Raw genomic sequence first — 15960 nt, forward strand, 5'->3', positions numbered from 1 at the left:
TTCTGTCAGAGGCAGCAAAGAGCAGTTGAACGGAATGGACAGTGTCTTCAAAGGAGGATATAAGATGACATCAACAAAAGCAAAACGAGGATAATGGAATGTAGTCAACTCGGGTAATGCTGAGGGAATTAGATTAGGGAATGACACACTTAAAGTAGTAAAGGAGTTTTGCTATTTGGGGTGCAAAATAACTGATGATGGTCGAAGTAGATAGGATATAAAACGTTTACTGGCAATGGCAAGGAAAGCGTTTCTGAAGAAGAGAAATTTGTTAACATCAAGTATAGATTTAAGTGTCAGGAAGTCGTTTCTGAGAGTATTTGTATGGAGTGTAGCCATGTATGGAAGTGAATCATGGACGATAAATAGTTTGGACAAGAAGAGAATAGCAGCTTTCGATATATGGTGCTACAGAAGAATGCTGAAGATTAGATGGGTAGGTCACATAACTAATGAATTGAATAGAATTGAGGAGAAGAGGAGTTTGTGGCACAACTTGACTAGAAGAAGGGATCGGTTATCAGGACATGTTCTGAGGCATCAAGGGATCACCAATTTAGTATTGGAGTGCCGGGCGGAGGGTAAAAATCGTAGAGGGAGGCCAAGAGATGAATACACTAAACAGATTCAGAAGGATGTAGGCTGCAGTATGCACTGGGAGATGAAGCAGCTTGCACAGGATAGAGTAGCACGGAGAGCTGCATCAAACCAGTCTCAGGACTGAAGACCACAAAAACAACAAGCTTCCAAAAAAAAAAGCTAAAGTACAGTTTAGTAAAGTGTCGAATTTATGCAAACTGCGAGAATCAAAGTTTGTTTAAAAAAGCCATTGATTGATTATTTTTATTACCTTTATCTGGCGTTATCCGAATTAACATAGTTTAAAATAGGAAAATTTGGACGATGCCCAAAAACATTTAGTGGGGGCCCGGAGAGTCTAGTGCCAGCCCTGCCTGTTGTTATCTGTATCAATATGGAATAGCTGCTCTTTCATAACAATACAAACGAATTACTCCGACTTCAATTCTATTTAAAGTCAAAGAAACTGTGCCATCAGAAGTGAGGGAATTAAGTAACATAATAGTAATTGACATTCACTACACTTATATACGTGATGTAAATATAATTTTATTACCTGTAGTTCCACGACTTGTGTTACCGTCTCAGCTGTGCCATTGTGACTGATGAGTGTCGAGATTCGTGTGTATCGTTGTGAAATTTGTTTTGCTTGCATGTGCTGAAATTTGAGCCTCAGCGTTCTGTATCAAATAGAACTATAATTATTTTGGTTGCTGCAATCCTTTACATCAATTACAGACAACAGTACTAGAAGGACAGGATTTCCTCTACATTTTGTATGTGGTATCGTTACTTTACAACTATTTTACTGCGACTGGTAACTGCTTTTCATTAGAATCAAAAAGGGTATTTTGTGTCTTGATAAACCAAGTGGTCTACGATGAACCATCCATAAATTTTACAGCTAAGTTCTCCAAGTTCCTAGCAGGTTTATATTAAATTGCCGCTATATGAGAGAGTGAGGTACAATGTAGGTGCTGTTTGGTTCTGAGCTGTAATTCAATGTTTAACTATTGGCACTGCTGATGATATTGTTTTCTAATTTATTTTCGAAAACTGAAAAGTTTTCTCTGTGTGCATAGTTGTTTCACATAATATTAGTAGCATCATTGGTTTCGGTGCTTTGGTAGTGGAACAGGTGTGACATTCCTGTGCCAGTTGCAGAGCAGGTGAGAGCTGTAATTCTGCAGACCGCCACCTGGGGGCAGTGAGGTAGCTGCTGGCAGCGGCGTCTGGTTGAGGGAGTGTAGTGTAGACCGACGGGAGGGGAATGTGAAAGAGAGAGCAGGGAAGTTTATTGTGTTATCCTGTAACGTGGGAATAAAGGTGCACGTGGTCCGGTAGGTTGTGGCGCGTTTTGCAAGAGCAGCGTAACAGCTGTGTGGGAACTGTGAGGTGGGAGGTTGTACTCCAATCGTGTTTAGCTAAATGTGGATTGACCATATAGATCCAGATGATAGGAGCATAATATAGTGTGCATATTACCACTAATATATCATTGTAATTAGACATGGGGAGTACAGTACTTTACAATGTTTGTTGAATATGCAGAAGTAAATTGAGTGTGATATCAGAAGTGAAAATTCTGGTGATAGAACTCATATAGCAGTGATTTCGATATGATGCAAATTGCAATGGCCGATGTGAAACAGTTTTCAGCGATCAGATATTATAGAGCAACAGTGTTTATTCATATTTAACTGTTGACTTTTGCAAAGTTTAGTGCAGAACTGTACTCGAGGCATTTTCCTTGAGAGAAAGGTTGCCTGTTGTTACCTGATTTACTTTACTGTTACCTAGTGCTGTGTCAGTTTTGCCACAGCGTTCCTTAGACTATTTGTGTGCAGTATGCTACTCGAGGAGGAGTAAAATTAGTGAGTGACAGTAGGATTGAATTTTTGAATTGTTTATTGAAGAAGAATGCTAATTGTTACTGGAGAAGTTGTTTCAGTCCTTTTTTTTTTTTGCAAGACAGTCCGTTGGAATGGCTGCCTCATGACAGCAACTCCATCAGCCTCCACTCATTTTCATCACTGGCGAGGTCCAGTGCTGTCCGACCATCACTAGCTGTGGCCCCCCTGTCAGCCCCCGCCTCGAGCAGCACAGCCGCAACTTCTGCGTGGCGATTGGCTGCTGCCCAGTGCAGCGGCGTCCACCCTCTGCCATCCCTGGCGTTGGGATCGGCAGTCGCCCACAGAAGCAGCCTCGCCACAGCAGTGCCACCCCACATTGCAGCCACGTGCAGAGGCGTCCTCTGCCACCAGCTGTCTCTGGCGTCCACCGCCGCCCTCGCCTCCACCAGCAGCCACGCCACCTCCACGTCTCCCCTTTGTGCTGCACAGTGCAGGGCAGTCCACCCCCACACCCCACCCCTCGCCTCCACGTCGGCCCCCTGTGCGAGCAGCGCCCTCAGCTCCCCCACTGCCCCCTGCTCGGCCACCTGGATCAGCCTGCTGCATCTCTCCTTTGCAGAGAGCCTCCTGCACAGAACACAGAAACTGCCACACTTTGCTACAAACACATACAAACAACACAATGAAGAAAACTGCAAAAAAAAAAAGGTTCAAAATGGTTCAAATGGCTCAGAGCACTATGGGACTTAACATCTGTGGTCATCAGTCCCCTAGAACTTAGAACTACTTAAACCTAACTAACCTAACGACATCACACACATCCATGCCCGAGGCAGGATTCGAACCTGCGACCATAGCGGTCACGTGGTTCCAGACTGAAGCGCCTAGAACTGCATGGCCACATGGCCACACCGGCTGGAGAGGAAAACTGCCACATGAGGAAACAATTGTTGTGAATGCAAGTCTGTCCTGAAACAAACCTACCGATTCCCCCTCCCACAATACAAAACAGTGTTCAACTGTGCATATATTAAGCTACAGCAGATTTGTTCAATCCCCCTTATAAAAAATCTTCATTCATTGTCCATTAAAAGTTGAATTATACAACCTATGAATGAATTAAGTTGTCACATTTTGTCTCACTCATTCCTGGAAGTCAGCTCCTTTGATCTCACTATGCTGTAGCTAATGAGTGACTCACCTCAACTGCAGAACAGGCTTGTTACAGGTAATACTACTACTCTGTCTGCAGCTTAACTACCGCATATCACATTCCATCTCAAGATTTTCAAAGAGGCACTTCCCTCATACAGAGCCAAAAAAATTCAATCCAATTATCGGTCCATTTCTTGACACAGGCTCTGAGATACTGAAAGTTTCTGACACACAGACACACCGAATTGTTTAATACGTCTCAGATATAAATAGCACCAAACTGGCAACTCTACACCCATAAAAATTTGTGTGTCTGTGTGTGTGTGTGTGTGTGTGTGTGAGAGAGAGAGAGAGAGAGAGAGATTTTGTGCGCCTGATAGCATATGCAAACGTATTTAACATGTACTATCATGCACAAAACTACCTGAATGATCAGAATTTTGTTTTACCTGATTTGTATGCAATCCACATAACACACGTCCTCTACTCTCTTTTCAGTAAAGTCGTTTCAGTATACAAAATGGTTACTCCAAGAGACCACAAGAGACAACTGCTTTGTGTGACTACCAGTTTAGATGCAAATTAGTACTACGATAATGCAAATATCAGAAAACATGGTATTACAGATTACACAGCCATTACGATTGTACCCACGAATTTATTACACAGCCAACATTTCAAAAAGCGAGATCACCTTTAAATTGTACAACAAAAATTTTGTTTCTGCATTACACTCTCTGAATACAATCCAGCAGATATTACTCCTGTTAACAGTAACATGAAATATGATAAATATGGTTTCAGTCACAAGTGAGGAAGAGTGCCCATGTGTAAACTTGAAATGACATGACAAAGTTGTCTGTTGACCGGGATTTCAACCCCGGACTTAATCTGACACTTAAGTAAGCACAATCAAACATTAGAAATCGTCACTTTTAACCAGTAGCGCGATGATAAACTGAAATGACGAGATTAAAATGTTTTACCTTACCAGGCTTCGAACCCTGCACCCCTCTACATTCACTTCCAGTCACGTGTAGACGTCACATATCGGTTTACTTAAACAGCAGCGAAATGTGCATATGACGAAAATATCTGTGCTGACTATGAATCTAACATTACACACATCGTTGTTGGCTACATACAAAGAGACGTTGATTATCGAATTCCTTTTAACCGGGAGCTCCTAGCTGAAACTGACATGATATGACGAAAAGTTCCATGTTTGACTTGCGAGTCGAAACCAGTACCCATAATTATTGTTGACAAAGTCCGGAGAGTTGTTAAAAACCATAGTAATTTGTCACATGTTGTTTTGTGTGTGTGTGTGAACTTGAAATGACAGGCCAGGATTCGAACACAGACACGTGTCTTTTGTGAAGGTCTTGAGGACTTTGCAGTCATGCAGAAACAATGAAAGGGCGGAAATGTATCATCTCAAAGGGATCAAACGTGACGAAAACGGAGATTTGAGTGCAGCGCCAATATTTTCCACATCTCAAGCTCAAATGCAATAAGAGTCAAGTACCCTGTGACCTTGCACGTCGATTGGCTCATTGATTAAAAAAAAAGAAAATATCGTGTAAGAAAGGTAACTGGTGACAGAGTTCCGACCTGGCATGACTTCCGCCTCTGTACTGACTCTCCTCCAGGTTACCAGAGGTGGGAGAGATGCTGCTTCTGCTTGTTAAAAATGATTGCCTGGTGTCAGAAACGAACCCAGATGTTGAGCCTAGGTAGCTCGAATCATCTCAGCTTCTTTAGCTAATAACTTCATGGAAGTGATGGGATTCAAAGCCACTACGTGCATACTAGAAAGTGGCCGCCTTAACAACTTTTTTCAATTTCATTTTTTAACCACTACAGCATCCTTTTCTCTACACGATATCTTCCATTACAAAGCTTTACTTTTTTTTTTTAGGGTGTCAGTGCCAGGAAGGTGGCGACAAAGAGGGCAGGGGCCAAGAACCCACAGACCTGTCTGCCGTGCCGCCCCTATACCTGTCTCAGCTGTCCGCTCTCTCTGTGATGTACCGACATTCTCTTTCCAGGAGTCGCTGGTCAGCACCAGGCAGGCGGGGCCAAGGAAGCCCGCAGTTGAGGACTCTGAGGCCTGCCCACGATGCATCCCCCGTCCCTGTCACCGAGGCGCTCCAGTATTTTCGTGGATCAAAAAAAGGCTATGAGCACTATGGGACTTAACATCTATGGTCATCAGTCCCCTAGAACTTAGAACTACTTAAACCTAACTAACCTAAGGACAGCACACAACACCCAGCCATCACGAGGCAGAGAAAATCCCTGACCCCGCCGGGAATCGAACCCGGGAACCCGGGCGTGGGAAGCGAGAACGCTACCGCACGACCACGAGATGCGGGCATTTCGTGGATCATTTTTTATTTTCTTTATTTTTAATACTTCATCCAGAAGACCATGTCTGCACAGAAACTATCCCAGCTGTGAGCGACGACTTGGAAGTTACGTGTTCACGGTTCTTTGTTTTCGATTTATTTCGCAGTATCTTGTAAGTCGCCCAGTGCATCAGTTCCTGAGGTATGTTTGCCAAGTTGATCTTCTGTTATCTTCGACTCGCTGGAAGCTCCATGCTGCGATATCTGAATGTAATGCATAATAGTAGAAATCAGGACAGTCCCTTCTTCTGGTTAAAACAAAATTTTGGAGTACAGAATTAGGTAAATAACATTTATTAAAATGCACGAAATCTTCTCTCTTGAGGACAAAATTGTCCTCCGAGATTCCTTCAACATAAAATAAGGTACTTCTGACGTACATATTTTATAGTAGATTTCTGTTTCCTTAAAAATAAATAAATAAAAAAATACTGTATAAGAAGAAAAGAGCTCTAGGACGATTCGTTATGTTATTCTTGTATTTACGTCTTTTCCTATTCACTTTGCAGACTGTTTCACGTAACTATATTAACTAAAAAGAATTGCGAAGTTTCCGCGCCACGTCCGCTTGCGCCCGGCGTGCGTGCGGCGCCCCACCCAACGTCTGCTCGATTTGTTTCCTTCTGTTACCAGGTAATACGTTGTTTGTTCGTGTGGCCAGTTTACACCATTCCTTCATTGTAGATGGACATCACACATTTATATGATTCAAAAAATTGGCAGGCGTGGTATTGGGGGTAGTGTTCGTGTTATCGTGGCAAACATTTGTCTGATAACTCACTGGATATCCTTCACCTGAGTGCGCACAAACCTGTGTTCTTCGATGTCTTAACAGGTCGCTATTCTCACGTGTTGGCGAATCACCCAGATGGATTGCCTGAAGTTTCGCTTTGGTTGCTACTTTCCTGTTTACTCCCCTAAAGCTAATAGTTTCCACATTTGTTAGTAGGTGAGGAGTGCTGTTGTTTATCCAAATGATCGTCCAGCTGTAGTGCGACTACTTTTGTGCAGTCACATTTCTGCTTTCGCTTTCCGTTAATTCCACGTATATGTTTCTAACTTTTACCATATTTGACGGGCGATCTCTGGTTTGGGTATAACTGAGTTCGAATTAAAGTTGTTCAAAATGATAAAAAAACGATTGGGGACGTGCTCTACTTCTATGGGTGGGTGCAAGACAGTGGAAGTAATTTCGTCTGGTAAGTGGGACGTGAGGTTCGTGGGTGTCTTCTTCCATAGCTCATATGTGGAACAAACGAATAGAACTTGTGACTTTCTCCATACGTATGTGAGATTTAGTCCCCCCCCCCCCCCCCGTCCACATTTTCAGCTGTGGAGTTAACATGTCAAACTTTACCTTCAAAATGTTACCACGAGTTACAAAATGACTCGATGCTGAGAGAAATCTTGCCGCGGTTTCACGTGAAATGGGTACAACCTATGCCACGCAGTTGACTTTAGAAACCACGTACATACTTGCAAAGCTGGCCTTTAGGATATCGTCAAGTCTTCTCGCGCTATGTTCATTGACGCTAGCTGGCACGCTGGCAAGGATTTTCCTAGTTCCCAGATGTAGTACGATTTATATTATACCTGTAGCCGATACCCAAGATTTGCATTTGGATGACCACATTGAGGTCTCCCGTGTTTTACGAAGATATTCCAAACGTGATTTAGCGTTGCTCAGCTTCGCACCTGATGCAAGTTCGTGTTTGCTGATTACCTGCAATGCCTTCTCCCAGTCACTTTCGCCGGTGATCACGAGACCCACAGATGATGCTCTGGCCGTGTCTGTGCAGCCCTCGTAGCGGTTTCTGCAGAGTGGCTAGCAGTGGTCCAGTGGCGATGGCAAACAAGGCCGTCGACACAGGACAACCTCGTCGCACCCAACTTGTGAACCCAAGTTGTCTGGTTAGCTGACCATTAATCGTGATTTTTGAGGGGCTGTTCATGGAGGTGCTGTTTTTCAAAATTCTACCAGTGATGTCGGCAAAACACTTGGGGAAAGTCCAGTATGGTCATTGTTTCAAGAACGCACTGATGGCTCACCTATCGAAAGCATTCTCAAAGTCGAGCGATATTACAGCGCACTGGAAAAAAATGGCTCTGAGCACTATGGGACTTAACTTCTGAGATCATCAGTCCCCTAGAACTTAGAACTACCTAAACCTAACTAACCCAAGGATATCACACACATCCATGCCCGAGGCAGGATTCGAACCTGCGACCGTAGTGGTCACGCAGTTCCAGACTGTAGCGGCTGGAACCATTCGGCCACTCCAGCCGGGTACAGCACACTGATGCCTGGGAACATGTGTCGTAGCACACTGATGCCTGGGAACATGTGTCGTAGCTAGAACGTGTCTATATTCACAGACAATTTGAATAATTGATCTGTGTCGACCTGCACTAGTTTGATATGGGCCAGTTACCTCATGCATTGACATTTTTACTCTGCAGTCAAGAACGCGCACCACAATTTTGTAATCACTATTCAGGAGAGTAACCGGTCTTACGTTTTTTACTGAGCGCTGTGTGGGTGCTTCGGAACTAGCACCACGATTCCTTCAAAAAATTCCTTTGAAATTTTTCCGTCAGAATTCATTGGCTCATTACACACTACGAGCAGTTTAGTTTTTCATTTTGGCCTCCACAACCTGGTATAAGTCAGCCGGGAGGCCCTCAGGCCCCAGCGGTTTCCTTTTGGGACTCTGCACAACTGTGGTTCAATACAAGTCTTGTGAGGATGGGTATGGCCTATTTCGAGAATCTGCTGTCTATAACAGAAGATGGAACTAGCAAGTGCAATACAGTCTCACCTTCTCGAAAGTACGAATTAAATCATATATTTGTATGTTTTGTGATCATACCAACCTAGATCACTTATAAAACAGCAGTACATGCACTGTTAAGTTCCAGCCTCACGGCTGGGGAATTATTTAAGTGTCTGGCTTTTAGTCACAGTATAGCATTGATCACCATTTTATACGTTGTTGTGGGTGTATGCATTGCAGTTTGCAACACTTTGGAGGATTAACTATTTCTCGCATAATTTCTAGTTCAGATACGACCATATCTTGCTAGTGATGAAACAAACTGACATTGTACTTCTATATGTGGCTAGAAAACAGGGTGATATGTGCAGCGTTCGAAACGCAGCAGGTGAATACTTTGTTGTATAATCATTTAAGTTTCATCAGCCTTCTAGTGGTGAAAAATTTCGATGCATAAAATTTTATTATGCTTCATTCACAATCTCTGCCCAAAACAAAACTTTATGCCCCATCATATCAAGTTTTAATGCTGTTACATGTGGTTAAAATGATAGTTAAAATCTCTCATGCTTCATTAGCTGAGACAGTAGTGAGCGGATTGGAGTCCTGGGTCCCAGTCCAATACAAAACCATGTAGTCTGAAGTTTAATCTTGCCTTTGGAAATGTCATTTATTTTAATGAACTTGAACTTACAAGCACTGAGGACGGTCACCTCTGGTAACAGATTTTTTGATATTTACGTTATTGTGGAATTGGTTTTCATATGGACGATAACCGTAAAGGGCAGTTTTCTCTGGTGGTCTGTTGTAGTAATAATTTTGTGTAGTGAAACGACTGTATCAGAAAGAGAGCAGACAAACTGCAAGACCCTTAGGTTATGTGGCTGCATACAAACCAGGCAGAACACAGTTTAGGACATTTGGTTTCTTTTGAGCATGATAACACATGCATATAAATTGGACAGGCACGGCACTCATCTGGTTGTGAAAAAAAAATTAATGTTAACAGCATTCACAGTGTGTTTTAAAACCAGGTCTTTGAAAGGTACAGATAACGAAATGGTTGACAGCGTGTTTCAAAGGAGAAGGAATTCAGTACAGCAGGCAGTGCAGCAAGGTGGAACTAGTGACTTGACGACAGAAAGAGGCTGTGGCAGTGCAAAGTATTACAACATAAATCTAAATAATATGGCTGACAGAAATTTAAGTATTTTTCGAAAGAGGGTCCTCCCTTTGTAGGCACACATGAAACCATGAGGCAGTTAAAGTAAGCTGTGTCATAGCCCAGTCACAGAAAAACAAACACTGATGTACTGATGTGTGTGTGTGTGTGTGTGTGTGTGTGTGTGTGTGTGTAGAGTGGAGGGGCTATGAGCAATGTTTGTGATTGATGATGTAGTAAGTTGTGCTGTGAACTTGCTACTGAAATAAAATTAAGTTTGTCCTCCACATACAGTAGATGCGGATGGTAAATTCCATGAGAATTGATGTCTAGAAGGCCTGGCACGGATACAATGGGAGCAGGATGAACATGGGATCATGAGACATCCTCCCTGAAGAATAGGAAAGCACTGTATCACTTCACTGTATGAAGTAAAAAATAATTCTGCTTGCATTCGGTTGTATCCATCTTATTTTAATTATTATTAAAATTCTAAGAATTTTAGTGTGAAACTAAGTATAATTTTTGAGGGGGAAGGGGAGTGAAATCAGTGAAAGACCGAGGCAGCTCTAGAACTGAATATTGTATATGTGTCTGCAACTGACAATCACAATACTTCCCACAATAGTGTGGGAAGTATGAGACAGTGAATTAGGTTAAGATCACTAATTACAGCATGGGTCTAATACACATCATCAAGAGAACTTGTAAAATATACATAACGATTACTGTTCTTTAAAAGATTACTGTTCATAAAAGCTTTTTCAAACTTAAGAGCCTGTGTCATTTCCCACAGCATGCAGAACAAGTTTGGAGTGATGTAGAGAAATGTATTTAGGTGTGATGTTTTAAGCTTCTTCAAGAATATAAATAACAATTCTAATATGTTGATTGTTTCAAACATGAATTTTCATGTTAGTCTTTACTGAATAAAAGAGAAACACACTGAATGATTTACAATACTGGCTACAAGGTCATTAAAATTGGTTCAAGGAATGCGTGTAATGTCATGTCAAACACAAGATTTCCAATATGTCAAATAGCACATAAAATGCTATGTAAGTATTAAAATCTAAATGAAAAATAAATGATAATTTATCAGTTTGAATGGCTATTAGACTTGTATGGACATATGTTATTGTAAGATGGTGCAGAAAAAAAGGAAACTCTGGTCCCAGAATTCTTTAATGCTCACAGACTATTAGAGGTGGAATAGCAACAACAAGAGATGGGATATATGTAATGTCATAGTGAGTGCCACAGTAGAATGAAAGTCCATAGTGTTCACTGGGTGGCTATAGTAAAGCCATAGAGCAATCGAGACAGGCAGACAGGGGAGGGATACTTGTTCATGGAAGACACAGTAAAGCATGGTATTCTGTGTGTCACAGAAAGGAATGTATTGAAATTCTGAGTGAACTTCATGTAATGGCTGAATAGAGAAAAGAACAATATGAGATGGGAAGACTCAGTTTTATGGGACCAGCTAGAACCGCCACGAGGATTGGCTTGTAGTCTCGTGAGGTGGCCTCAGGCTGTGAGAGGTGTGAGTAGCCATACACTGGAGCACCGATGCTTACTTCACCTGGTTTTCTGAACATCTTCCATATAAGCCCTGACAGCAGACCATTATTATTTTGAGTAACGTGAGCAATTAGAATCTTCCATGTAGTGTTTGGATTAGGAGAGAACGAAGATATATGTTGGGATGGTTACTGATATATGGCTTGAACAAGGAAAAAAAAGTGACAGACAAGTATGCAACAGACAAAGCTGTAGTACTGAGGTCATGTGACTAGAGACTCCTGTCGGGTAAACCGTTCGCCGGGTTCAAGTCTTTCGATTTGACGCCACTTCGGCAACTTGCGTGTTGATGGGGATCATGATGAGGACAACACAACAGCCAGTCCCTGAGCGGAGAAAATCCTCGACCCAGCCAGGAATCGAACCCGGGCCCTTAGGACTGACACTTCTCGCACTGACCACTCAGCTACCAGGGGCAGACAGTACTGTGGTGTGAATTGTGATTATTGTGATAGTCTGCTTTACTACACGAAGAAAATATAGAGGTAAACATCAGCAATCTAAAATTGTAAATATGTTGCCGACCTCCTATAATAATTCTGCAGTACAATACCTTGCTCGAGGTGTCGGCTGTAAGTGACTTACTCAGTGTCATCTTTATGCAGTGTGGCACTACTCAAATGTGTCTCATTGTCATCTGCCACAGAGGCACTGGACAACATTAAACGCTACTTTATGTGAACCGGCTTACAGCAACCTGTACAGGCTGCCAGCTGCAAACTACACATATCACAGTGTCTGAGCCCTTGCTGGGCAATACAGCTTTGTGTTCACAGCAGAATGGGCCATGCTCTACTCGCACATTGAGTGTAACGTTTGTCCTGACAGTTGATGCCAAAACCTAAACAACCACTTTTTGTATACATGTAGTTTAACAGAATAATGTCTACAAACTGGCTCTTTGGTGATTTTTGTAAGCTAACGTACATGGTAAAGAACTGGGTTCAGTTCAGGGACCGTAGCGGTCGCGCGGTTCCAGACTTTAGCGCTCAGCCACTTCAGCTGGCCATTATGTATTATCAAGCTCTGGTACAGAAGGGCAGTAATAGCATTGTGAGCTATCATTAAACGACTGTCTATGATGGCGTATTTTACGGCAGAGACACACGTAAAGAAACTCAGTGGCAAACATTATAGACTTGGAAATAAGCATACACACATCCAGAACTGAGAGACACGAGTGAGTGAGTTACCTCACACTTACCTGATTTTTGGTGGTGGATCGTACAGCAGCGGGCTCACTTCGATCAAGTCTTGCGGCTGCTTCCACATGGCATCCGCCCACCCCTGAGTGGCCATCACCTCACGGGTTCGTGTCTTCATAAATTCGACGGCGGCCCGCCTGAGGTCGCTGCAAGAGTGGCGGACTGCGAGGGCGGCTGCGGCCGCCGCGGTCTCCACGGTCAGCTGGGCGGCCACCTGCCGCTCGCACTCCGCCTTCAGCCCCGACACGCCGTACTTGTCCGCTGCGGCCAGCAGCTGGGCGGCCATCGCGGGCAGCTGGGGGGCCCGCAGGGTGTACAGGTAGGAGACCAGCTGCCTCAGCACGGGGCCCCCCACGTCGGCGATGCTCACCACGCCAGTGCTCGCCTCGAGGGTGTCGTGGGCGAACATGGCGGCGAACACGGGGCTCCTGTCCACCAGGACGGCCCTGTGCGCCACCAGCCGCGTGTCGCCTGCCACGAGCGTCACCATGGCGTCGTCCCCGGCGTCTAGGAGGGCACCCAGGTCCACGGCTGCCTTCTCCGTGACGTCCTTAACTGCTTCCATTGCTGACGGTTCTGAAATACGACATCATCGAGCAGCCCTTTCAGCTTACAGGTGACTGTCGATACTTCTACCGGAAACAGACACACCTGTCTCCAGCGACAGTTGATAAATATGGTCTGTCATCAGTGAGTTCTAGCACTATCACACCCTTTCTGTCAGACTGATGCCATTGGTGAATAACTGCAATTCTTTAATAATACTGTTTTCAAGAGTTTTCTTTCAGCTCATTTTATTAGGAGAACAAGCTCCATAAGCGGCAAAGACGTTATTTCCATAATTCTTTCTACAGTGCAATGGTGCTTGGTTTGGAAATGTTTCGAAATGGACATCTACCAAAAGACTAAAAAGGCTGTTAACAACTATGGTAGTACTTTATTCAACGAAATATTCTCTTTATGTCTCCTGTTATTCAAGAAAACAACATTTAACAAGCAGTCATTCATGTACCCTTGCAGGAGTTGTTTCACCCAAGGGATCAACGAGTGAGGGGGGCATGCCGCCTTTATATCGCTCCTATCTGAAGCTTGTGTATTGGGAGAACGACTCATGCATGTACAGTGACAGGTGGTCTGAAGCAGGTTCAGTTGAGAACGTAGTCTCGATTCTCATCCACCAGAGTGCAGCAGTGGACAGACACATTCAACAAACAGGTGAACAGAATGTTTTTCTGAGTTCTGTTTATTTCTTGAAGACATTTTTGTTTATTTATGTTTGTACTGTTTTGTATACGTTTTTAGCAGTGTGAATGATGCGTGAATGTCCTCTAAAGTAAATATATAGATCATTGTTATACTGACAAACACCATACGAACTAGCGTGACAAATCTTTAACACACTGTGAATGCAGACGAGGGAAAATTTTGTACTGTAACACCCCACCCGTTGCTGGCCGGATTTTGCGTGTGTTCGTCCCTGACAAACAACTTACAGAGACATTGGGCGTGGAACTGTACGCAAAATGGATAACGATAGATTTAAATGTGGCCCTGTCACCCATAATTAATCTGCGGTGGTAGTGTTGGCGACAAATCACAAGTATTTTTACTTCCAAATATGAATGATCACGGACACTTAGGGTGTTCAATGACATCAGACACGTACACAAAAATAAAATAAAGCGAAAGAGTGAATTCAGGATCAACTACTGAAAGGAAAGGCTCTACGGAATCACAATAATTTTATTCTAACCTTCAGATCAATGCTGAATAAAACACAATGAACAATTTACAAATTACCCTCCTAACTAGCATTGGCAGTGAACTGTGTTAATCGGTCCAAATGCGATCTCTCATAATTTGGCTGATCGACCGACCGACACAAAACGCAAAATACGAAGAACCTCTACACCCAAAAGTATCGTGAAGCCTCTGAGGAAACAACAATTGCACGTGATCCAACTATTTATCATTACTCCTAAGACAGGCCGAAGCAGGAGCGATCTCACCGTAATGTCCCTGTTGCAGCGGCGGTCTCCGACGCCGACGGCGCGGCCGTGCGATCGGCGTGTGGCGTCTCGGAAAGTACACTCCTGCAATACTCGGACAACAGACCGCTGTCCGTAAACTTCTCTAATTACGACAGTCTTCCCCGCACCAAAGAGCTGGTTCGGCTAACGTCGTCTCAGAACGAGAGACCAAAACGGGAAACGACTTGGCTAACGTCTTCTCAGTACGAAAGCCCAGAACAGAAGACCTCGACAGTTAGTCGAGCAAGATCGCTCTTCACCTCTGTTGTCCCACCTCAACTTTACCGACTGAAACACATCGCGAGACACGCTCAAAATACCCAGTTTGCAGGTGCCGACTAATGTACGGCCTGGGAATCTAACTCTTTTCCAGAGTTCTTCCCTTTCTACAAAATTACACGAAACTCCGCCCAAACCGATGGGGAAGAACCACACGTGCAGGCAACAAAAATTTAACAGGAATTTTTCTCGTAAGATACCACTCTAGATTTTCCCGACAAAATTCCCCGTCGTTGCGAACACAGACTCTTGCATTGAAAGTTTCCTTATTCGCAACTCCTGGCCTACCCCACTTGAGTCACTCGAAAGCGTAAAATTAGTGGGACACAGGCGAGGGCACGCGCAGGAAAGCCCGTCCAGCTACCCACTGCTCTGTTTTGGTAAACACCTGAGCACCTGCAGCCTCAGAGGCTGGCGGCAGCTGCGGCCTCCCTAAACGGATTACAGAACTTCCCCAGTTCACCATTTATGACGTCAGGCTGCAGCCTTCGGCGGCTGGCCGGGGAGGTAGCCGAGCTCTGTCTCGCGTACTGCATTTCTGCAAAATTTTATGATTAGAAAATCGCGTAATTCTCACTGTCTTACCTAGCCTGCTTGCCGATGTGTTTTCACATAGATTTCCTACACCGTAATTTATAGTATTTACCAACTACTTATCTACAAAGCGACTGCGCCGATGTCAGTAGTTTTTATTGACCTAAAGCGCTCGCAAAGTGATTATAGTCACGTCAAATGGACTCATGTAAGGTGCAAGACCGATGCCACCTTACATAGCCCCCTACTTCAAGACAATTTTGGAGTACAGGTGATCCTCCTGTATTAAAAAATTAGTATGATGATCATTTTAACTATTCAAGACCGTTTCGAGAGTGTTATCCAAGGACAACTGCCTGCCAGCTGCCCTTTCTCAACCATTGTTTCACTCATT

At 43.7% G+C, this 15960-nt stretch overlaps 1 protein-coding gene across 1 annotated transcript in view; it reads right to left on the reverse strand.

Annotated features, from left to right (window-relative positions):
* Window positions 1-2572: 2572 nt before the first annotated feature.
* Window positions 2573-15960, reverse strand: part of LOC126108389 (speckle-type POZ protein-like) — a 95414-nt gene continuing 82026 nt past the window's right edge. Inside the window, exons 2-3 of the mRNA XM_049913600.1 lie at window positions 12723-13299; window positions 2573-3059 (exon numbers count right to left, since the gene is read on the reverse strand). Coding sequence (XP_049769557.1) covers window positions 2573-3059; window positions 12723-13288 — 1053 coding nt within the window. The 5' untranslated portion in view covers window positions 13289-13299. The remainder of the gene's footprint in view (window positions 3060-12722; window positions 13300-15960) is intronic.

The sequence above is a fragment of the Schistocerca cancellata genome, chromosome 11, assembly GCF_023864275.1.
Source record: "Schistocerca cancellata isolate TAMUIC-IGC-003103 chromosome 11, iqSchCanc2.1, whole genome shotgun sequence".
In the NCBI taxonomy this organism is placed as follows: Eukaryota; Metazoa; Arthropoda; class Insecta; order Orthoptera; family Acrididae; genus Schistocerca; species Schistocerca cancellata.